We start from the raw sequence: 24,095 nt of genomic DNA, 5'->3' as shown, positions 1-24,095 counted from the left end.
CTGCTTTAACTTCAATAATAGTGGCAACGCCTTTGATTCTGCACAGCTCGCGTCAGGAGATGCCGCTTATAGCAGCAGGACGACTGCTACACACTTCCTCCTTAGCATACGCTGCTTAGTGAGAGTGCCTGGATTAAAACAATCTATGTTTAATATTTGGCAGCGCGCCATGGCGCACTCAATCTTTAATAACGGCGTCCACTCACCTTTCTTTGGTTCTGCACAGCGCTCGTCAGAAGATGCCCCTTATAGCAGCAGCCACAAACGTGGAGCCAGAACTCCCGATAAGCACCAGCCGGAAATCTTATCCACTTCAACCCAATAGCAACAACCGGTATCTGACGACAGCTGCACGCTTCCTCCTTAGCGTGTACTGCTCAGTAAGAGTGCCTGGATTAAACCAAAATCCAATCTGTTTTATTTGAACATCGCGGGACACCGTGCTTCATCTTTAACATGACGGCAGGGCTTTTGGTCTCATTTGTGCGGCGCGCCCAACTCAACCTTTATTTAAATAAAACGGAATGTTTGGCAGCACGCAATGCTGTGCTTTAACTTTATTATCGCCACGCACCTTGCTTTTGTTCTGTGTGGCTTGGTTCACAAGATGCCGCTTACAACACCGCTTTAACTTTAATAATACTGGCAGCGCACCTTTCTTTAGTTCTGCCTGGCTCGCGTCAGCAGCAGCCACAAATGTGGAGCCAGCACTCCCGCTGAGCACCATCTGGAAATCCTATCTGCTCCCACAAAACACCAACAGTTGGCATCCTAGCAAAAACAGTATACAGTGGGAATACCAATCCAGTCTCCGCTCTCTCCACTACCCTACCCAACACTTTCTGTCACCCACCTCCATATCTCATTTAATAAAACAAAACAAAAATGTTAAAGGCCCAACAGCAGCAGTTTGCTGCTGGACCACTCTGCTGTACAAACAAGCAGTGGCATAGCCAATAGGTCTCGCCTTTGGGACCTTATAAGTGCTTAGCCATGCAACAGGTTTTTTTTTGTTTTTTTTTTAGCAAACTTTATTAAATTTTCCCATGAGAAGGAGCAATGAATTACATGTTGCATTGATCACATTAAGTACATACATGGCAGTGGAGACATCGCAAGCATCTTGCGCCAACCTGTAAGTGGAGTAGCACAGTTGTCCGTACATTCTTAACATGTAACAGGTCGGCCTGAAAGTCCGCCAATCACGCACATTGCTATGCACTAAGTAACCATCCTTCAAGACACTGCCCACGGGGAGCAATGCCCCCCCCGATATCCTCCCAACTCCCCATCCCACCCAGAACCCACCCACCATAACCAACCCATGCCACAAAAATTCGGTCTGAGGGCCGCAGGGCATTCCCCGGGGGGGTAATAAAAAAAAAAAGGGAGAGGGGAAAAAGACCACACCCTAGGCGTGCGGCAGGGGAAGGGAGGAGGCAGGACAGTGCAGCAAGAGGGGAGGACTAGATGAAGGAGAATAAGTGGAATAAGGAGGGGAGGAGTAAACCACCGCTCACCGGGAAGTGGCTTCCATCCTTTGGGATACTTCATCTCTCGTTACCAGGGGACAGGTTCCATCAAACACCAATGTTATCCACTGCCAGGTACCACGGCACTTACAGGGAACTCTGGGGATGGGACCCTGCAGCCTTCTCCCCCATCTCACTTTTAAACAGTTCAGTCAAGTGTGCCCATTCAAGGGAGATAGGACGCTTGCACAGTCCCCGACTCTCCTCACGGTGCAAGGCCTCACGCTCCGCCACCGCCCAGCGCAATTCCTCCTCTCCCCAGGCCTCTACACGCAGTGGGGCACGTGACTTCCAACGCTGTGTTATCAGGCGCTTTGCTAGCATTAAAGTCAGATTGGCAAAACGACGCAATAGTTTCGCTTTAAGGGGGAGCGGTAAAAGCTCTAACAAACAAGCCTCTGCTGTGTCCCAGGAGGGGCGTTCGGTGATTGTAAGTAAAACTTGCGTTATCCTACCCCAGTGTCCCCGCCGCACCGGACAGTGCCACAGCATGTGCAGCAGGTCGGCATCTGGTGCCGGGCAACAAGGACAGGCCGATACCGCCGTGTTGTACATCTTACTTAGTATATGGGGTGTAAGGTAAGCCCTGTGGAGGACAAACAATTGAATAGTCTTCAACCTAAAATTGCGGGACACTTTCTTAGGGTATTCCAGTATATAGGCCCACACTCTATCACTGAATGCCCGGGACAAGTCTGCCTCCCACCGCAACCGGAGAGGAGCCAAGGAAATCTGTGTGTGTTTTCAGAGGCCACGGTAAAGCCAACGAACCAGGAAACGTCCATGGCCCATTATATGGAGGGAGCGCAAGAGGTGAAATGTTGAAGGTTCTACAGGTGTCGCCTGCCACTGTGCCCGAACATACCGGAAGATCGCCGCATGTAGTAGAAACTGGGTATCGTGTACCGCGTTCACCCGCACATAGTCCACGTGGGGCATCAAACTGCCTTCCTGAAATAAGGCTCCTATTGTCTCTACCCCCTGTTGCGCCCAATTCCGTAATCGGCCGGCATTCAGGATTCCCTGCCTTGTGGGGAGGCCACACAGCGGTATATTGGGGGAATATGTATGTTGGATTTTAGCATACTTACATGCCCTTGTCCAATAATGAAGCGCTATCGTCAGTAGGGCCGGAGGGTCCGACGGCTTAGGGGCACCAGGGCACAACAACGACTGCAAGGTAACACGCGCTAGTTGGGTCGGGGTGTAGCCTATTTCAAACAGGTTTTTCCCGGCCAGCCAATAGGCCATCCACTGCAGCTGACCAGCAATACAATAGGCCAAGAAGTCGGGCGCTCCCATACCGCCGTCGCCACTCGGGATCTGCAGCTTAGCTAATGCCACCCTATGCTTCCCTGGACCCCAGATCAGCGAGATCAGCAGAGTATCTAACTCCCGAAAGATCCAAGCGGGATAGACCACCGGGATGTTGACAAAATGGTAAAGCAGGCGAGGCAGCATCACCATCTTAGATATCGCCAACCGTCCCGCGATGGTAAGAGGCAATGTATTCCAAAATGTGATTTGGGAACGTATGGAAGAGATGGTGCGTACCAGGTTGCCTGTTATGACATCCAGCACGGACCGATAGATATTAATCCCCAAGTACTTAAAACTGACTGGTGCCACCCTGAAGGACAAAGGCCCAAAATGTAGCTCCAGAGCCGTGAGCGTGCCACTGAAGGAATAGGCTATAGATTTGGAAGCATTGAGGTGCAACCCGGAAACCTCCCCAAAGCGAAGAAAAATATCCGGCACTTCCCTCATGTCGGCCTGGAGATCACGAAAGTACAGCAGCATGTCGTCTGCGTAAAGCGAGACTGAGTGCAGGACTCCCTCTATCTGAATGCCATGGGGGACCATGACCCGCCTAAGGTTCTGGGCCAGGGGCTCAAGCGCTAAAACAAACAATATAGGCGATAATCGGCAACCCTGACGTGTACCCCGAAAGATAGGGTAGGCCGAGGAGATAATCGAACCTGTCTTCGCCCTGGCCGTAGGGGCGGTGTAGAGCAACTGAATCCAGGCACATAGTTCTGGGGGAACGCCCATTGTAGCCAACACTTCCAGCATATAAGACCAACTTAGAGTGTCGAAGGCCTGCGATATGTCCAAGGATAGACACCCTGCCCTCGGTGGTCGGAGCCCGGAGGCATGTAAGAGGGCGTGAAAGCACCGAAGATTCAGCAATGTACTCCGCCGTGGGACAAAGCCGCATTGGTCTGTATGGATCAACCGCGAAAGAAGTGGGAGTAGGCGGTTAGCAAGGAGTTTACTAAGAATTTTATATTCTGTATTAAGGATCGACAGAGGCCGATAGGATGACATATCTAGGGGATCTTTATCCGGCTTTAAGAGGGATGTGACGATCGCCTCCCGAGTGGTAGGGGGCAACCTCCCCTCTGCAAGTGATGTCATATAAAGTTGAAGTAGTTTGGGGATTAAGAGAGGTGAGAAAGTGGAGTAAAATTCTATGGGTAGCCCGTTGGAGCCAGTGGTCTTCCCACGGGCTAAGGACTTAATAGCTACTCTGATCTCGGCCGGGGTAATCGGCGCCTTTAAGTCCTGAATCTCTGCTGCAGACAGCACTGGTAAGTTCGCCTGCGCCAGAAACCGTCACATCCTCCGCGCCCGGTGCTGGGCGTGCCCCATAGAGTGTCTCGTAATGGGCCCGAAACGCCAGGTTTATCCCCAATTGAGTCTGAACCTGTCCATGTTGTGCGGTATTAATTACCAGGATGGGAGTAGGACAAGTCGGGGGGCAATAAGCCGCGCTAATAACGTGCTCGCTCTGCCAGCCTCCGAGTGCGTGTGCTGGGTGTACGCCCTATAATCTAATAAAACGAAGACGCTCTAGAGTTTCCGCATATTTAATTCTGGCCGTCTGCAAGGATTCCTCGGCCTGCTCATCCCGTTGGGCCGCCACTTCATGATCCTGCAGCGCTGCCTCTAGGTCCGTTAGGTCCCGGATCACTTCCCTACGGGCCCCCACCAAGGAGCTCAGGGACACCCCTTGTATAGAGACCTTGAAGGCTTCCCATTCTAGGGAACGTGTCGAGGCCGTGCCTTCGTTAACAGCAAAGTATGTGGTGATCGCCGTTTGTAAGGTATCACGGAAGACCTGGTCTTCTAATTGAAGGGGTTGCATCCTTCAAGTCGGTATCGGCGCCGGGGACCGGCGCCACTGAAGGCACAATTCGATAGGATTGTGGTCGGATAGGGTTTTTCCCAAATAAGTGCAGTGGGAGACAGCAGAGGACAAAGCCGGCGAACCCAAGAAGTAATCCAGGCGTGTATGCAAGTGATGGGGGTAAGAATAAAAGGAGTATTCCCTAGCAGTCGGATGTTGCGATCTCCAAAGATCCAGCAAGTTCCAACCCCGTGCCCACTGACCGAAGGCCGCGGCACGGGTCTGCGCAGCAGTACCAGCCAATGGGGGATGAGAACGATCTAGCTCAACGTCAAAGACAGCATTCAAATCTCCACCAAGCAACCATGGACAATCACTCCAATCAGACAAGGCTAAGGAGACCCAGGAGAGGAACTGTGCCTGATCTACATTAGGGGCATACAGAGAGCCCAGCACTACGGGCGAGCCATCTAATAGGCCCCTCAACAACACATATCTACCCAGATCATCAATCCGGCTCTCTAACAAAGAAAAGGGGACTCCAGCCCGGAGCCATATTGCAGCCCCTCTAGAAAAGGCGGAGTATGCAGTGGCATAGAATTGACCTCTCCAAAGTTTTTGCAATTTCGGGGACTCGGAATGGACCAGGTGAGTTTCTTGAAAACATACTATTTGAGCCTTACGGCGATGCAATTGGGCCACTACACAGTGGCATTTCTGAATGGAGCCCAAGCCCCTCACATTCCAGGAGATGAGGACATACGACCTTGGGACAGTCATCGTACCAGGAGAAAATCAACCCCCCCCCGAGCTCCCCCCACCCCCTGGCCCTACCCCCATCCCCCTTCCTCCCAGACCGTGTGGCAAACTTGTTAGCAAAACCTTTGTTACCCAATACAGGGTCAAACGCCCCAACCACGTCTGACCAAACTGTGAACAAATCATAACTGCAGAACCAGAACTAGTGCAATCGCCTAGTGGGGAAAAAGGTTCAATTCACACTGAGTTATCAGTAGCGTGTACATATCGTGGAAGTGCCCAAGACAGGGCAGGCCGGGGAACTACACATACATAACCGGATTGTACAATATGGACTAATGGCACACTGGGGAAGCTAAATGCATAGGAGATGCCTCAGACAAGCAGTGAGGGGGTGTTCACTCCCAGAGCCCGCCTCCAGAGATCAACCCCCGCAGTAAAGAGAGGAAGCCAGAATGTCAGTCCTGGAGGCATTCTAGGGGTCTTTGCTTAGGTGAGTGGAATCCAACGGGAATAGTGTCACGCTTCCATCCGTGTCAGAAGCAGAGGAATTTCTTAAGGACGGACTAGTGCTGATCGGTGGCCGGGTGGGGCGAAGGGAGGAGGTCGAGCACAGTGCCTCACGTTGACCCTCTCAGATTTGTTGCTGTGGAGGAACGCTGGAGGTCGTGCTCTGCGTTAGCATAGTCTTTATCCGCCGTCGTGGGGGTCGCTGCGATTGCGGCAGTGAAGAATCCATCCGCCTAGCCGGGAGGACCTCCGGGAAGTTTGTGTCCAGCCAGTCCCATGCACTGTCCGGCAAGTCGAAGAAGATAGACTACTGTTGATGGACCACCTTCAGTTTGGCTGGGAAGAGTAGTGCAAAGGGGAGGCCCGCAGCTCGGATCCGTGCCTTCACCTCCATGAAGGAGAAGCGCTTTCGCTGGACTGCCTGCGTATAGTCCAGGAAGATAAGGACGGTGGCGTTGTCCACAAGTAGTGGACCACTGTCTCGGGCAGCCTGTAGCAGGTGATCGCGGTCCCTATAATTGAGGATACGTGCTAAAATAGGGCAGGGGTTGGCTCCCAGAGGATGTCGCCTCGCAGGCATGCGATGTGCCCTCTCCACAGTAAAGTGGGGGGAGAGACCAGCAGGGGCCACCACCGCTCGCAGCCAATTTTCGATGTGGGTCGTGGGGTTCGGGCCCTCCACGCCCTCCGGGTATCCCACGATCCGGAGGTTGTTGCGGCATGCACGCCCTTCCGTATCGTCAGCCCGTGCCTGCAGGGCATCGAACTGCTGGCGCATGAGGGTAAGCTGTTCGGTATGAGTCGCCACCTGGGATATCAATGGCTCCACAGTCTGGTTAGTGTGCCGCACCTTGTCTGCCGGCTTCCTGTGGTCATCTTTCAGGAGATTCAGGTCAACGGAGATCACTCCCAGTTGGCCCTCCAACGCCGAGCGAGTGTCTCTGATCTCTTTAAGGATCATATCCAGTTTGCCCGGGGACGGAGTAGGTGACCCCCCCTGCTGATGGACCCGGCAGCCGCCAGCGCGGTCTGGGGAGTGTGACACAGAGCTCTCCCCAGTCGGCCGCACTGGCACCCTGGGCCGGACCCTTCCCATTGCGTCGCCCAGGTGAAGAGAGAATCACACAATCTGGAAAGGCCGGGCGTACTCTGGAGGATTCCTGCCATAGGAACTATGCTGAGCGACAGGCAGAGGGAAGAACAACACTCTGGGTTCCGCTGTGGACCTCCGTATCCACTCCCGGATCAGGCACAGGACCCCGCAAGGCGATCAGTATAACAAGTAGTTACAGTATTCAGGCCCTTAAGGTAAGGCAAGGAAAGAGCTGCTCAGAATAACGCCAGTCCAACAAGGGTCCTCAAAATCTGACAGGTATTAGGGCTCCACTAAGGCACCACAGTCACTGCCCTCCCGCAGGCAGGGCTCCAAGCGCCAGCCACAGACGTCTGCCCCAGCAAATAGTCCATCAGTACAGGGCTGCTGGTCCACCACCTGTGCGTGGTGCGAAGAAAGCCGTCAGACCGAGGCCTACCGCCGCTGGTGCAGTCGTCACATGTATCCTCCCTCAGCAGCCCCACATAGACCAGCGTTCGCCTCCAAGTGGGTGTCCATTCACGAGTCTCAGGGCCACCACAGTAGCCCCCATCGCAGCTAGTCGCCACCTTGCCAGAAGTCGTCGCACCGGACGCCTCCGCTACCATCTGGGGGGGGGGCCTCCACCGTCAACAGGTACACAGTAGCCGTACCCGCCTGCGGGCGAGCAGCGGGGTCCGGGGGGGGGCCGCCTAATCGCAGCAGTTCTCTGGAGGCAGCCCCCAGCCAAGAGGCCCCCAGGACCAGAACACCACCAGGGCCAACACGGGATCCCAGTTCAGTACGTTATGAGGGCACCCAGCGCGCCCGGGGGCTCATCAACCCGGGCGGGCAGGACAGGTCCGACGGTGCGCCCCTGCTAGCTGAGGCCCGCGGCAGGTGTAGGCGGATACCCCAGCCGGCACCCAGGAAACCTCACCGGAGGAGTGGCGGAGAATCAGTAGGCGGGCGCAGAGGAGGTACTCCGCAGGGGCCCGAGGTCATCTGGGTCCAATCGCCGGCCGCCACTCACCAGGCCGCAGACCGGGAGCTTAAGTGCGGGCCGCCGCCGCACGTCCCCTCATGTCAGGGGGCCTCTGCCACACTCCAGCCCCGTGGATGCCGATCGCTTCCTCTCAGCCAGGCCTGGAGCGGCGCGAGGCGGAAGACAGAGCCGCAGCCGGCGCCGGCGATCGGCACAGCAGGCGCGGGAACACCGGGCCACTCCACAGGCCCCCCAGTGACCGCGTCCAGGATTGAGAGGCTGCCCCTGCCTCTAGAAGATCAGCCGATCACAGGATAATGATGCCCCCACCGGCCTGGAGCTCGTCAACCAGACGTCCGCCATCTCCGGCTGCTAGCCACCAGCCATGCAACAGTTGATGTTGTTGCGCAAAGGATATTGTGCTGCATAACTAAATACCTATAAGGTCCCAAAAGCGAGACCTATTGGCTATGCCAATGCTAGTTTCCTTTTTGAGTGGGCTATTGGCTGTGTGTTTAGAGTCTTTCCTGCTGAGGCATAGCATACTTAAATTGCCTCTACAATCCAGCACGCAATTAATTGTCCCTTTTCTCATGGGGGCTCCCTTGTTGGACTTTAAGTGAGAGACGAACAACTGACTGCCTTTATGGAATTGTTTTGTCTCTTGTAGATAGTAGAGTAAAGCCCTTCTTACATCCAGGGTATGAAGGCTTCTTTCGAATTGTGTTTGTGGCTTTTTGAAGAAGACTGATAGCTGTATGCTTTGGTTCATGTGGAATTTGCTTACTACTTTAGGTAGGAATTGAAGGTTTGTCCTTCGGATATCCTTGTGGATTCGCATGTATGGTTCCTTAATTGTTAATGCCTTTAGTTCACTTACCCTCCGTAGAGATGTTATAGCTATTAGGAAGACAGTCTTTAAAGCGATGTATCGGAGTTCTGCGTTGTGCATGGGCTCAAATGGTTCTATCATTAGCTGTGTTAGTACAGTGTATAAGCTCCACATTGGGGCTGGAGCATTTATTGAGGTTGCAATCCTTTTGGGCCCTTCCAGGAATCTCTTGATGACTGGTGCTGTGAAGAAACCATTCCATGAATCTACCCTGGCGTAGGCTACAATTGCTGCTAGGTGCACCTTGAGGCTTGAATAGTTAATGTTACTGTTAAGCAAGTGGGTAAGATATGAGCACCGTTTCCTGTGTGGAAATTAAATTCAGGGTATTGTTTTCTATACACCATATGGTGTACCGTTTCCACTTGGCTGCGTAGCATTGTCTTGTGGTTTGTGTTCTAGCCTCTGTTAGTATTTCCATTGTTCTTTGCGGTAAAGCTCAAATGTCCAAACTCTATATATTCAGGCACCAGACTGCTAGGCTGAGTGTCGCCGGTTCTGGGTGAAATATGTGACCCCCTTTGCATTGTGAGAAGGTCCTTGTCTGCCTTGAATTTGATCCGTCTGTCCTCTGGACATTTCGAGTAGGCTTGAGTACCAGGTATGTCTTGCCCAGTGAGGTACTTTGAGTATGAGATTTGTTCCTGGTTGTCTGGCTTTTCCCAGTACCCTTTGTAATAGGGGAATCTGAGGAAAAGCAAATGCAAATGTCCCTGACCAGTTTAGTGCCCGGGAATTCCCTTTTGATAGGTGGTGTTGAAACCTGGAGGCAAAGGATTGGCATTTTTTGTTTTCCATTGTTGCGAATAGGTCTAATTCTGGAGTCCCCCAGAGGTTGAAGACCTGTTGCAGCATCCTTTACTTTTTTTCCCATCCGTGTGAGCTGCTGTTCAGTCTGCTGAGTTAATCCGCTTCAGTGTTCTTTCCTGACAGGTGGATTGTTTGTAGGCTGATCCTTCTTGAATTGGCCAATTTCCATATTTCTTGAGCTAGCTTCCTTAGAGTGAAGGATTTTGTTCCTCCCTGTTTGTTGAGGTAAAACATCGTAGTGGTATTGTCCGCCTGGATCTATACTGTCTTCTCTCCTATCTGGGTATGGAATGCCTTTAGAGCCAGGAACACGGTCTTCATCTCAAGGAAGTTGATGTGCTTTATGGATTCTGCATTGTTTTATTGACCACATACCCTCAGTTTTCTGAATGTGCTACCCAAACCTTGTTGGATGCATCTGTTGTGACGGTCACTGAGGAAGTTGGAGTTTTGAAAGGTCTACCTATTGTCATGTTCTTGGCTGCCCACCATTATATTTCCATCTGAACCTTTTCTGTTACAACCACTAGATCCTCCCAATACCCTGTGGTTGGTGACCAACTGTTGCATAGCCACTCCTGCAGAGGGCCCATGTGGAGGTGTGCACGAGTGATGAGGGGAATGCATGATGCCATCATGCCCACGAGTTGAGTTTCATGAAAGTCCTCACCGTCAGAGACTGACCCTTCCGGCAGAGGCGAGCTACTTGTCTGATAGCTTGTATTCTCCTTTGGGTCAGGTATGCCTGTGTAACCTTGGAGTTTAATCTTGCTCCTAGGAAGGTCTTTTCTTGTTCTGGTTGGGTAATCCAGAGCACCACAAGAATATAGTGATTGAGATCTGATAATCTGGTAGATCAAATTTTAATCTTTTCCAAACATTTGTATCTAACACTTTGCTGTTACATGAATCACACAATTTGTTGTCACGCAGGTCAGTAGATGATATTCACAGTCGACACGTGTTTCGTTGTTTAGACGACTTTTTCAAGGCAATTAAAATGGTCAGCGTCCTAGACCATCTCCAATCTGTAGATGGAAATACGTAAGCAAGGAACAGGTGGGCTACAGCACAGTCACCCGAATGTACCCAGTTGTATCCAAGGCTTTAACTTGTCATAAGTTGCCCCCAGTTATGGTGGGAACTAAAAGAAGAGGTGAAGACTTCAATCTGTCTCACTGTTAAAACGAATGCCTGTAGCGGCTCTAAGTAACAGCAAATTATCAGATCTCAATCACTATATTCTTGTGGTACTCTGGATTACCCAATAATTTGTTTATATGTGCAAGTCTTTGTTACATATATTATTTACACTATTGTGGAGGCATAGTGTTGGTCCATTTGAGCACACCATACTCGTTTATATATGTTACACTTACCCTAAACTTTACAGATGTGCTGGTAGTTTTTAGTTACTACTGCCATCGATTTTTCCTATTTCTTGTTCTGGCTTTGTTGATGACTTTTTGTGAAAAAGCCAATTTTTGTAGTGTAATGATCACCTGATGAATGGGTTTGTAACATCTTTGCTTTGAATTTGCCTTCACCAGCCAGTCGCCTAGGTAGGAATAGACGTGGATTCCTCTCCTTCTAAGGGATGCAGCAACGGCTGCTAGGCACTTTGGTGCTGATTTTATCCTGAAGGGAAGGACCTTGAATTGGTAGTGAATGTTATCGTGGAAGAACCCGAGGTATTTCTTGTGAGCTTGGTTCATAGGGATGTGCAGATAGGGGTCTTTTAGATCTATTGTTGCCATGAAATACCCTTTTGTAGCTGGGGGATTACTTCTTGTAGTGCTGACATTTTGAAATGCTGTGTGCAAAAGAGTTTGTTTATGAATCTGAGGTCTAAGATGAGTCTTAGCGTGAAATCTTGCTTTAGTACCAAGTAAGGTGAATAGTTTCCTTTGTAGTGTTCCCTCCTTGGTAACGTCTATTGCTTTTTTCTGTAGGAGTTCTTTTATTCCCCATCTTAATTGTCAGAGTTCGGTTAGCTGGAACCTCTTTCTTTGGTAGTTTGGTGGTTAGCCGTAGAGTACCACATTTAAAATCCAACTGTCTGTGGTGATGTTTTCCCATTGCAGTAGGTGGTGCACTATTCTGCCTCCCACTGGTGTTGTGTGGGGGCCTTCTGTTGTGGGCAAGTCACTTTGAGTTTGCTCCTCCCCCTCGAGGGTTGTCCCCTGCCTTGGTTGTTGTTGCAAGGCTTGGTATCCGGACTGCTGGTTTGATTGCTGTCCGCTGCCCTGTGTTTGCTGTTGTTGTGGTTGTTGACCTGTTGAGAAGACTTCCCTTCCTGTGGGTCTTCGGAGGTTAAACCCTCCTTTCTTGAAGATGCCTTTCTGTTGCAGGGCTCCCATAGCCCTTTCCTTCTCATTGTCCTTTATTTGTTGAAGGGAATCATCTACCTTGCTCTCTTCTGGTCCTCTTCTTGGAGCTTGTTCATCAGTTCCTCGATGTAATTCCATTGTTGGTGGCCATACCTGTTGAGGAGGGCACTGGAGTTTGCAATGCGCCATTGTGTTGCTGCCTCCCTCTCCATTTTCTCCCCACCATGTCAATTCTTTTACTTTCTCTCTCTGGAGGTGGGCCCATGGGGGAGTGAGCGTTGCTCCTTCTTCTTGCTGTGGTGACAATGATGGAGTCTGGCACTGTGTTTCCCTGAATGTATTTAGGGCTCTTTGTGGAAGGTTTGTGTTTTTTCTCCACCCTTAGGGTTACCCCTTTGCCTGAGGCAGGCTCATTGAAAGCCTCCTTGCCCTGGTCCAGAATGCTTGGTAGCATTGGGTGCTTGGTGGATGGGGTTGAAGTCTCTAGGAGGGAGCAGGCGTCTCCTTTCTCCTCCTCTAAAGGGGCCCAGAAGGTATCAGCTGCTCTCTTGAGGAGAGTGTTGTAGAAGGCTATGTCGTCTGGTGGCAAAGGCTTCAAGGGATAGCTAAAGACCTCTTCTTCTGGGCTTTCTGTGTTGAGATCGTTCCATTCTTCCTCAAAAGTCCCTGAGGCTTCCTCCTTTTCTGGAGCTTTGAGCTCCTCTTCCACGCCCTCTTCATGAGGTTCGGGGGTTGCAGGAGGTTTGAGGGTATCTTCCTCCTCTTTGGCGTTCTCGGCGGCCGGTTTTGCAGGAATTTTGAATTCCTTCAGCACCTCAAACTCCTTTTTTCATTGAAGAAGTCCAACCATTCCTGCTTCCAGGTGTCTTCTTTTTATCCACCTCGAGGGCCCTTTTGGTGTCTGAGTCCTCTTTTTAGGTGTGGTGGACTCTGCCTCCGAGGGTGTGGTCTTTCCCATGGCAGCCTCTCGTTCTGCGCCTGCCTTTATCGATTTTGACTATCTCCCCTCATCGGTATCCCTGGGGTGGGATCCATGGGTCTCTTTTTGTGGCAGCTGACCTTGATCGTAGTTTTCTTCGATGCCTGGGCTTACTTTTGCGCCTTCTTTTCGTGGCCCTTGGTTTCTGATAGGTGAGGGTTTTTTACCTTGTCCGTCCACTTCTATGCTTCCTTCATCACGGTACGCCTTTTCTCTGCGTGCCCTCCGAGGATCACGACGTCTGACCATCAGTTTTGTCAATTCTGCCACCACTCTCAGGCCGTCCTCGTCGCTTGAGAGTCCCAAGTCCCTCCGTGATGGTTGTTTCTGGCTTTGGAGCATGGGTGCGTAATGATCCTCCCTCTACTTTCGTGTCTTTGACACGAACACAGTACAGGCCTCGCAGTCTTTATCCTTGTGATCCCTCGTAAGGCAGAGGTTACAAATTGCGTGGGGATCACATTGTGCAAACTTGTGGTGGCAATTAGGGCAAAATTTAAAAGAGGTATTTTCCATGGCCTCTACCTTGCCCTGTTTCGATCCATCTGGGTTGGCAACCTACAACAAGAAATAGAGAATACACCTATTTAAAATACAGACATTTACAGTATGCCTATCTCTAGGAGACAGATCCCACACCCGGTGAAGTATAGAAACACTGAAAACGGTGTAGAGTATTTGTGGTGGGGATCTGATACACTGGATATGCTAGAGGCATATTGATATGGATTGCGCCTGGTGTCTTTTACTGTACAACACTCCAAAATAGACTACGAGGTTAGATCCTTAGTATGGGGGGGGGGCGCTTGATGGGCAACCGCTGTTAGTGGTTGTTTTTGCTTGCAACACAAATCAAGCTGTATTACTTTACACTCACACCGTCCCTTCTTGTGAGCACACGGACACCCTTTATATGTAGCTGGGATTTCAACTGTGTACTGGATAGAACTATCGATGTAGGCCACCTTTACAGGGAGCCTAATCAATCGTAGCACCCAGATATGTACAACATTGGGGAATATTTATTTATTTGTTGGTTTGTATAGCGCTGGAATCGACTCCAAATGGAGTATCTCTGCGCTTTTCAGGAGCCGGTAAAGCAAAGATAAGAGGAAAGAGGAGCTAGATCTCATTCCTAAACAGCACAGTTTTCCTGAAGGTGAGGTGTTCTTTACACTGTCTTAGAGATAAAGGGAGTTTATTCCACAGTGTGCGGCCTGTGATTGATAATGCTTTGTTCCCATGTCTGGCTTTTTTAGCACGGGGGATCACTAAGAGGAGATTGTTGCTAGATCTCAATGATCGAAGTGGGGTGTAGGGAATAAATTTGTTTTGAAGATAAACAGGTCCTTGTCCATTTATACATTTGTGGATCAGGCAGCATATCTTAAATTTTATTCTCTGACGGATCAAAAGCCAGTGTAATTGCTCCAAGAGGGGTTTTGAAGCGGTTCTTGGAGGAACATTAAGAACAAGGCGAGCTGCCGTGTTCTGAATGACCTGGAGCTTAGTCAATACGCCTTCGTTGGCAGAGAGCAACAGGCCATTACAGTAATCGATCCTACTTAAAACCAAGGTCTGAACCAGGGTTCTCCTAAAGGAATCCGGTAGGAGAGGAAAAACTTTCCGTAATAAACTGATGGTATGGAAGCAGATTCCTGAGGTATAGTTAACATGCTGTTTGAAAAGCAGATCTTGATCCAAACGGATCCCTAGATTCTTCACAACCTGTTTGGGTTCGGGAACTATTCCCAGATCGAGTGGCCACCAATCAGGAGTCCATAAAATGTTTGCCTCACCAAACAGCATTACCTCCGTTTTACGGACGTTACACTGGAGAAAGTTGGAGGACATCCAGTGTGCCACCGCCTTCATACCAGCAGAAAAGGAGCTTTTTACTTCAGCGGAGAGAGTCTTGAAAGGGAAGAGGAGCTGGGTATCATCAGCATACGATACTGGAATAAAACCATATCTTCGCATCACTCTAGCCAGGGGCGCCACATATATGTTAAAAAGAGTTGGGCTTAAACAAGAGCCCTGAGGCACCCCTTTCGAGATCTCAATCTCCGCTGAGCGATAGGTGTCCATGATGATTCTCTGGGAGCGATCGAAAAGAAAGCTTTTAGCCAGTCAATGGCTTTATCCTTGATACCAGCGTTCGACAGCCGGTCAATAAGGATGGCATGTGACACGGTGTCGAACGCTGGTGATAGATCTAAAAGAACCAGGATTACTGAAAAGCCCCTATCCTGGTACATCTGTAAATCATCTGTAACAGACAGAAGGGTAGACTCTGTACTGTGTTTAGGCCTGAACCCTGACTGAGAATAGTCCAGGGCGCCAGCAAGTTCGATGTAGTTAGACAGATGATGGTTGACATGCTTTTCAATCAGTTTCCCTAGGAATGGTAATAGGGATATCGGTCTAAGATTGGCTAAATCGGTCCATGGAATAGAGGTGTTTTTCCTGATGGGTCTAACCAGGGCTCGTTTCCAATCTCTTGGGACAGTGCCTGAGCTAAGTGAAAAATTCACCAGTCTTTCAAACATAGGACAAAGCTGTTCAATCAGGACAGGCATAATCCTAGCTGGGATGTTATCATCTGGACTGCCGCTTTTAATCTGTGATGTTAATAAAAGTGTTTCTTGTAAAGAGATAGGTGGGAAGGTATTTAATATGTGTTTTTCCTGCTTGGGTTCAGCATCCATCTCAGGCAGCGCCATATCAATAGAGATCCCTCTGTTGGCGCACATTATTTTGTCATGGATTAACTCTATTTTAGGTAACTGATGCACCTGGAGACAAGAGGATACCTATTTTACTCTGGGCTACATAACCTACATACCAGAATTGACCTTTTCTACTGCTGTCCTGAGGAGGCCGTGAGGGAGGGTGGTCGACACTGAATACTTGCACTATATGTTGTCTGACACAACCCCCTCAAGTTGGTACTTAACTAGGGAGCGGGTGTGGGGGAAGATACCATCATGGCATCACCTAGTTGAAGCACTCCATGATGCAGCATTTCACACTACAATAAACAATAACAGACCAATATTTGACAGGGATAGCATCCAACATTACAATCAAATGGGATGCTTTTAAAATTGTTTTGAGGGGTCTGTGTACCAACAAGGTATATAGGGTTACATTGGTCTTAATGAGAGAATTGTAATCCTTAGGGACCAGATACGAATGCTGGCAATTGAAACTGTACCGACACTAGCGTCACTCAACAGTTATTGAAAGTAAAATTAGAATACAGGACAACACTCAAGAGACGGAGTGCATTAAACTACAGGAAAAATGTAGCTTGCCAACCAGTAGATGGTAATAAGGAAGGAAGGTTGCTTGCCTAGCACTTCAAAACTGTTGCCCCAGGACACCAATAGGCACCGTCCGAAACCTGTAAAAGAGTACTTGTGAAGATTCAGGGCGAGATCAATCGGACATTTGTAGGTTACTATGGTTCCCTAGACACCGCAAGGTGGGGAATAACCAACCATTCCAGCTGCATCCATCTAGAAGGGATCATATTAATGCACTCAACACTCAGAACTGGAAACACCACAGTCTTTGGAGGAGATACAATTGACTCAAGCAGATAGTGAGAGGCAAGACCGTGGCACAAACGACTTGCCTTTTGAATTCTACTCTACATTCAGCTAGCCCTGCCTGCTGCAAGTGTATGAGGCAGTGATTTAAAAAGAGTATTCCGCCAATATCACTGACAGAGGCGCTAAATGTGTTTCTCCCGAAGCAGGACAGGGACCCTATAAATGTAGGCTTCTATCGCCCGTACAAACTTGGATTATAAAGTTTTAGGTAAACTCCTAGCAGACAGGATGGTCCATGCAGCACAAACAATAATAGATACTGCACAAAATGGGATCAAACTGGACATTATTCATGGTTATGAGATGAGCAAGGCTGTCTGCGGTTAGCCAGTGGTTGGCTTCCCTAGATATAGAGAAAGACTGACACCCTGAATAGGTCATACCTGCCATTGGTGCTCTGTAAGGTGAGACTGGACTCCGGACTTCTAGGCTGGGGTGAAAGAAACTATTCCACTCCTTCCTGATGGCAAGAGTTCATACAAGCAAACTGATCTCAGATCCCATAAAGATAGAGTGACACGTGACATGGCTGCTTAAGTCTCCCAATATTTTCACGCTGGCCATGAAACTACTGGCATGCATGCTACGCACCAAGGGGATGGAATGGGGAAGCAATGTGGCAGGGAGGTAGATCATTATACGCCGATGATGCGTTAAACTATCTTCATGAGAACAGTATTAACTGACCACTTTTGATTGACCTGCTGAACGTATTTAGCAAAATATTGGGAGTAAAGATAAACTGGAATAAATCAGGCCTATTGCCGCTGGTCAAATTAACAGAGGAGCAACAGTCTGCTGCCGGCTACTGGCCTACATTGGAAATTCAACCCCATTAAATATTTTGGAGTGAATGTATATCATCTTGATAAAAGACCTGAAACTTGAAGCAAGTACCGACTTCCATGAGACAATCAATCAATATCATTCTCATGTGCACACCCACTGGGCAGAATTGCAAAAAGTTTGGTTCTACCCAGTTGTTTATATTTCAATGCAGCAATTCGAATGACGCTTGAGAAGGGATTCTTTAGGGAATTCCAAACGCAACTTACTGCATTGATATGGGGTAGGTGTAGAGTTGCACCAATGAAACTATATGCCCTCTTGTCAGAGGCAGGTTGGGCGCCCCCAATTATGTGTTGTATTATGCCACTGCCCAGCTACAGTGACCATGTGGCACAGTGGCGACTGCTATGGGGCAGTGGTGGTGGGGCAGGGGGTCAAAAAAAAAAAAAAAGAGAGAAAGAAAACGGCACTTACTTGGCTGCCGCCTCTCCTTCTTTCTTCTTCCGTCGAGGACGCTGCAACAGGAAGCATCCAGGCTCCCAGTCTCTCCCAGCCAATCACAACACTCCTGATAGCAGCCTTGTGATTGGTCTGAGCGCCCTGGTTCGGCACTCAGAGAGGGAGTGGAAGCCTGGGCATGTTCTCCACCCAGGCTTTTAATGCAGCCCGGGTGGAGAACATGCAAGGTGTGCTTGACAATATGGCCGGCCCGAGATCGCTGGCCAAATAATCTTGCACACTTAAGTGCACATTACACTCCTCCTACTGCAGGCTGACAGCCTAGCCCTGCCCCTTAAAAAAACTGGTCTAGTGCCATAAAAATAAAATGATAATAATGTTATTTTATTATCAATTTATTTTTCGTGAGGGGCGATGCTCCTCCGCCTTAGCGGAGGAGCTGCCGCTGATGCGGCGACTGAGAGGTAACCGCAGCTTGGAGATAGGAGAGCTGGTCACAGGTGTACAGGGCCATGGTGTGTTGCAGTGGCTCATGAGGATGTGGGTCAGGCAATAGCAAAGGAAACACGGTAATGAAGGTTGCTAAATCGTGCTGGAAACATATTGTTACTTGAGAGGCAAACATCACCAAAGACCCTGATCTTTGCCCCGTTGCCAGGTACCAAGCAATGTAAACTTAGGCAGCTAGACAAATAAATTGTGATTGAAAGGGATCAGTTTAACCTTGCTTAATGCACATAAAAGTAACACAATGGGCCTTTTTTTTTTTTTTTTTTTTTTAAAGTGTCAAAGGCGTGTCATCTATGGTCTCCCACATTGAACTTAACTGCAGGAGGAAATAGTGCGCGAACACTTCAATGCAAATTGAAAGAGGCCCCAAAACTGGGGAGCCAAGCAATTCTGAGACTGGTAAGCAGGAAAAGGTGGGCAATCTTGAGAATACCGGCAAAGCAGAAGCAATGAACTCTTTAGGATACCCAGATATATTAAGCAATAACACAGGGGCCCTCAAAATGTTAAAGGCCGCTAAATAGTGAGGAAAGATGTTTTCTCTGAATTAACTATTCCTTTCACACATAACGCAATCCAATTATACTCGAACAGTCTATTAATGCCTCGTTCAAATGTAGCCAATTTCTAGAATAATTGACCAAATCAGCAGTTCTTAACCTTTTGACTTCTGTGGACTCCCAATGAATCATTGCTGTAATCTGGGGACCCCCTTCTAAGTCATTATTGGAAGCTGAGGACCTCTGGCATAAGCAATTTCTAGGATTTCAGCTCGAAAACAATACATAAAAATACAAAAACAAATACATACTGCACAAATGTTCCAATATTGAAATATTTCGCAATCAAATAGAGAAAATGTTTTCTCATTTTTAATTTTGCTTCTTTTAAGTAAATACTTTATGAATGTTAATGTATTCAGTCAGTCAGTCATATTAGCTTTATTTCGATAAAAAACATATCATAAAAGCTTTTTAAAAGAAAAATCAGCATTTTACAAAATACAAAACATTTCATCAAAGTTAAGAAGACATTAAAAAGAAACAAGCTAATTGAGTTAATAGCATAAAACGTCATAAAAATCATTTGCAGGGCACAAATTGACTCTTAACAGTAGAAGTATTCAAGAATTGGCTTTTAAGTTTCTCGATCTAATATTCCATGCCCAGCTCAAAAATTTTGCCACGCTACAAGCATAAAAAGTTTGTGAATCAGATCTTAGGATGCGCAATGCCGCAGAGTGGCTGCGAGTACCCAGCTCCCTGCAGAGTGGTTTAAGCCAACATTTCCTTGGGTTTTTGTAGGCTGGGCATACGAACATGATTTGGGCTATTGTCTCATGCTCTGCCGTACAATTTGTGCAAGAGGCTAATGTTTTGTAAGGAACATTCCATTGGGCAGACATTACACGGGTAAGGAGTGATCCAACCCTGAACTCAAAGTATAGGGCTCTATCATAAGGTTTTTGAATAACATCTAGGTAAGGTTCATAATAGATGGTAAATTTGTGCTGCATAAATTCCTTGGTGAGCCTACCTAGTTTATGGTCCAAAAAAACTTGTTATGAATCCAAGTCCAGTAAGCTTTCTTGAGTTCTGCCTTGGGTGGAGAAGATCTAGTTGTCCACATCTCTTTAAGGCCCAGATTGTAGAGCAGTGATTTCAAGGTAGTAAGCCAGTTGATTTTATGCCAGCCATCCATGTTCATGACTTCATTTAGGCCTGCAGCATACTTGGCTAGCTCAGGGGTTCGCCACAAGCGAGCCCATAATAAAAGAGGGCGAAGTCTAGCCAAGTCTCTGAGTGAATGGCACCCTAGATCTTGTAACAGAGGTCTGGTAGGAGTCCTTACAGGCAACATCATAAGATCTTTTAGGAATTTATTTTCAGACTTCACAATTTGATCTAAATTCGAAAAGCCACACAATTCGGCTCCATAAAGGGCCGAATTTGCTCCTCTAGCCTTATATATATCGATTGCTGGAGCTATGGGCTTGCTTACTGACATACAATGTTCTTTAAATATAGCTCCAGTAACTCTTTTGTGATTCAGAAGCAATTTTTGAATGTGTGAGCTCCAGCACATGGAGTCTGAAATGCGGATGCCTAGATAGTCAAATACAGTGACCCTCTCAAGCTGGGCATTGTTTAGGACAGGTGAAATTCTTAGTTTAGCAGGAGAGTTCAGCACCAGATACTTAGTTTTTTCTGTGTTGATAACCAATCCTCTGATGGTACAAAAGGATTGGAAACCATCCAACAGGTGCTGTAGGCCCCTCGGGGTCTTAGAGATAAGGAGGGTGTCATCGGCGAACAGGAGAGTAGGAATTTTTTCGCCCGCCAGTGCTGGTGCATCAGATGGTATTTGCTGCAAGTGCTCCACCACCCCATTTATATACAAGGAAAATAGGGTGGGGGCTAAAATACAGCCCTGGCGGACGCCCCTGTTCACCGATATTCTGTCCGTTCTCTGCCCCTTCGGGCCCCATCTGACCTGGGCATAGTTTCCCTTGTGAAGGCGTAAAAAAAAATTTAAGATGTACGCCGGGAGTCCCTGATCAGATAAGACCTTCCAAAGGCACCCTCGAGGAACCAGGCAAAGGCAGTCTTTAGATCTATAAATGCAAGATAAAGACTGCCTTTGCCTATCTTGACCACCTTCCAATACAAGAGAAGTAGTCTGAACACCTGCTCAATTGTCCCCGTACCTGCCCTAAAGCCTGCTTGGTAGTCAGAGAGAATCTTCTTTTCATCCGCCCATTCCAGGATTCTCTCCAACACCACCCTCCCAATAGTCTTCTGCATGGAGTCAATTAAGCTTATTGGGCGATAATTTGCTGGATCGTCCCTTTTTCCCTTTTTATATATAGGGACGACCTCAGCACCTTTCCAGGAATCTGGTATCTGGCTACCAGTAACAATAGCATTGATTAGGATGGAAATTAATTTTGCCCAATTTGCAGGGTCCGTATGAAAAAGATCTCCAGGTATGCCATCTGGACCGGCTGCCTTGGCTGGAACTATGCGCCGGATGGCAGTTTCCACTTCCATTTCGGAAAAGGGATGGCTATTTGGTGCCCCTGTAGTTGATCTTAATTCTATTGATGAACCCATTAGTGGAGGATCATCAGGGGCAGAGTAAAGCTTCAGGAAGTGTTCATACCAAACGGAGCTTGGGATGTTACAAGTAATTATGTCACTTTCGGGGCACATCTTTGTCCTAATGATATTCCAAAACCGGCAGGCATCCTTTTATAGACTAGCCATTTTCAGATCCTGCCAATACCGCTCTTCCCATTCTTTTTTAGCACTAAGTACTGCCTTCTTGTAGTCCTTCCTTGCTTGCTTAATGTTAGAGTGCGATCTGCTTCTAACTGCAGCAACTAAGGCTGTCTTTTTTTGCCTACAAGATTTTGTATACCATAAATTGGCACTATTTGCTTTTGAGGGCACGGGCCGATATCCTGCTCTAGTTGTTGTGCAAAAAAGATTCTGGAAAGTGCTAATTGTTTGGTCATAAATTTCAGGAATTTTGACAGCAACATCTTGATCCAAAGAATTGCCTCCCAATTCTTCCAGTGCCTCTGTAACAGTTCTATTAATGGCGCATAGCCTCCCTTCATCTAGGAGGACCCTGTTCCATTTCAAGTACCTGTTGCAGTTAGAGGGAATTACTTCCCTTGTTGGCATTAGATCTTCTAGTAACAAACCACCAGATTCGGGTAACCACACGGATTTTAGGGTTAAAGAGAGTGGATTGTGATCGCTGTCAACTGTTGGTATTATCACCATATCTATTAAATACTGCCACATGTTGAAATTTAGAAAAATATAATCAATCCGCGACGAGCAGCCCAGCCTATTGTAGGTATGTGCCCCGTTTGCATCTGAAAGAGACCTACCATTAGTTGCTCTTAGCCCATATTCAATGGCCAAGGAATTCAATTGAACAGCAAGCTTAGTCCATCTTTTTATAGGTGGGATGCTTAATAGAGGAATTCCTCGTTGTGCATCTTCCTCCTCGGTACCTAACATATCCTCAATAGCAAGAGGCTCGAAAGTACAGTTGAAGTCGCCTGCTATTAGGATATGTGAATCAATGGGACAGTTCGAGAGCTCGGTTTCCAAAGATGCAATTATTGGTGACTCAGCACCTCCCTTAGTTCCCCGAACATATACATTGAAGATTACAAGGGTTCTTCCTCCTTGGTTCTCCCGGATGGTCAATTTTAGGAGGTCTGGGGAAATGCATTGGACCTGTTTAAGTGACCAGTTCAAGGATATGCTTATCCATACCAAAAGCCCACCCGATGGCCGTCCCTTTCCTGTTTGTGGTAATACTGCTGGGGCAAAGTAAGATGCAAATCCTACTTTATGGTGCTCAATCTTGCACCACGTCTCTTGGAATATGCATATATTATAATCATCAATAAAGTTATTCCAATCTGGAAGAGAAAGCTTTCTAAAAAGGCCAGCTATATTCCAAGAGAGGATCTTCAAGCCTGCGCTGTTCATTTCTGCAGGCCCCTTTTCACTAGGTGATTGAGTATAGGCACAGTCGGGTTGTAGGGGGGGGGGGGGGGGGGAGTTTTAGTGTCAGGACTCGTTGTTGCAATCCCTGAGGCAAAAACCCGGGTATTTAGGCATTGAGGGATGGAAATGGTAGTAAGAACACCATGAGAGAATGATAAGTCGGGGTCACATGTGGGAAAGGCCGGCAATTTAGAAATTTTCATCAGTCAGTCGTTCCCAAGAGGTGATCCCCTAGGAGGCCTCATAATTTTATCCCCCAAAGCTGTAATGCCTATCATAGAAGGATGTCTAAATTGGATGTTCGAAGTAGCAGGGGGGCAAGATCTGTAATCCAAAGTCAAAAGTCCCTCTGCTAAATGCGGGGATGTCAAGATGAGCTCAATAGTGTCCAATCGCTGGGCCGGATGGGAGTGCCTAGTAGCCTTCACTATGTCCTCTCTTACTACTGAGTAGCAGCCTCTAACATGCCTAATCCAATGTATAGCCTTATTGATCAGCGAGTCCTCATGTTCCTTACCCACCACCTTAGGAACGTTGACCATAAGGACTGACCGCTTTAAGGAAGTAAAAGAAGGGAAGAGGCCGCTAGATGGGACACCTAGTGTGCCTCTATCGTGCGTAGTTGCCTGAGATCTCAAAGGGGTTGAGGCCGGCGAAACACCAAATGGTCTCCTACACTGCGTCGTTATCGCAGATACGGTGTGCGGCCCTACCTCATGGTTTGAAATGGGGACCTCTGGTGGAATGGGCTGAGAGCGTACCCCATCGTTATTTTTATAGTAACTTTGGATTTTATTTGTCGTTTGTATTACGCACTGTGGGACAACTGGGTTTAGGGAGGTATGGTGCGATATTAACAGTTCTAGGGAGGCTTTCAGATTTTTAACTAGGGCTTTTAAGTCCTTTACTTCTGCTGTTAGTAAGTTAATAGACAATTTCAAGTCTGTGGAGTCACTATCTGTGTCCAAGCCATCGTCTACTTGGGCCCCCGAGGCAGTTTCCACAGGGCTATTAGCTATCAAAATTTCATGGGGGGCCGGTTCATTTGCCAAGGCCGCAAACCTATTGGTGCACACTATTACAGTGGGCTCCAAATCGTTTGGCTTGTGCTGGAAAAGAGGCTGGGTCGGAGTTTGGGAAAGAGAAATAATTTCCGAGGAAGGGGTATTCTGCACGCCTCTTTGGCCAG

At 48.1% G+C, this 24,095-nt stretch overlaps 1 protein-coding gene across 2 annotated transcripts in view; it reads right to left on the bottom strand.

Moving 5' to 3' along the window:
- The window catches only part of FAAP24 (FA core complex associated protein 24), a 161,224-nt gene that overhangs the window by 11,837 nt on the left and 125,292 nt on the right, over positions 1-24,095 (bottom strand). The window contains exon 5 of one of the 2 annotated variants that reach the window (XM_085638796.1): positions 11,145-13,557. The exons of the other annotated variant lie outside the window; for it this stretch is intronic. Coding sequence (XP_085494922.1) covers positions 13,363-13,557 — 195 coding nt within the window. The 3' untranslated portion in view covers positions 11,145-13,362. Of the gene's footprint in view, positions 1-11,144; positions 13,558-24,095 lie in introns of those variants that run through there. 2 annotated transcript variants of the gene reach the window in all.

Source organism: Triturus cristatus, chromosome 12 (genome assembly GCF_964204655.1).
Source record: "Triturus cristatus chromosome 12, aTriCri1.1, whole genome shotgun sequence".
Classification (NCBI taxonomy): Eukaryota; Metazoa; Chordata; class Amphibia; order Caudata; family Salamandridae; genus Triturus; species Triturus cristatus.
The sequence above is the reverse complement of the archived record's forward strand: the minus strand, read 5'-3'. Positions and strand labels throughout refer to the sequence as shown.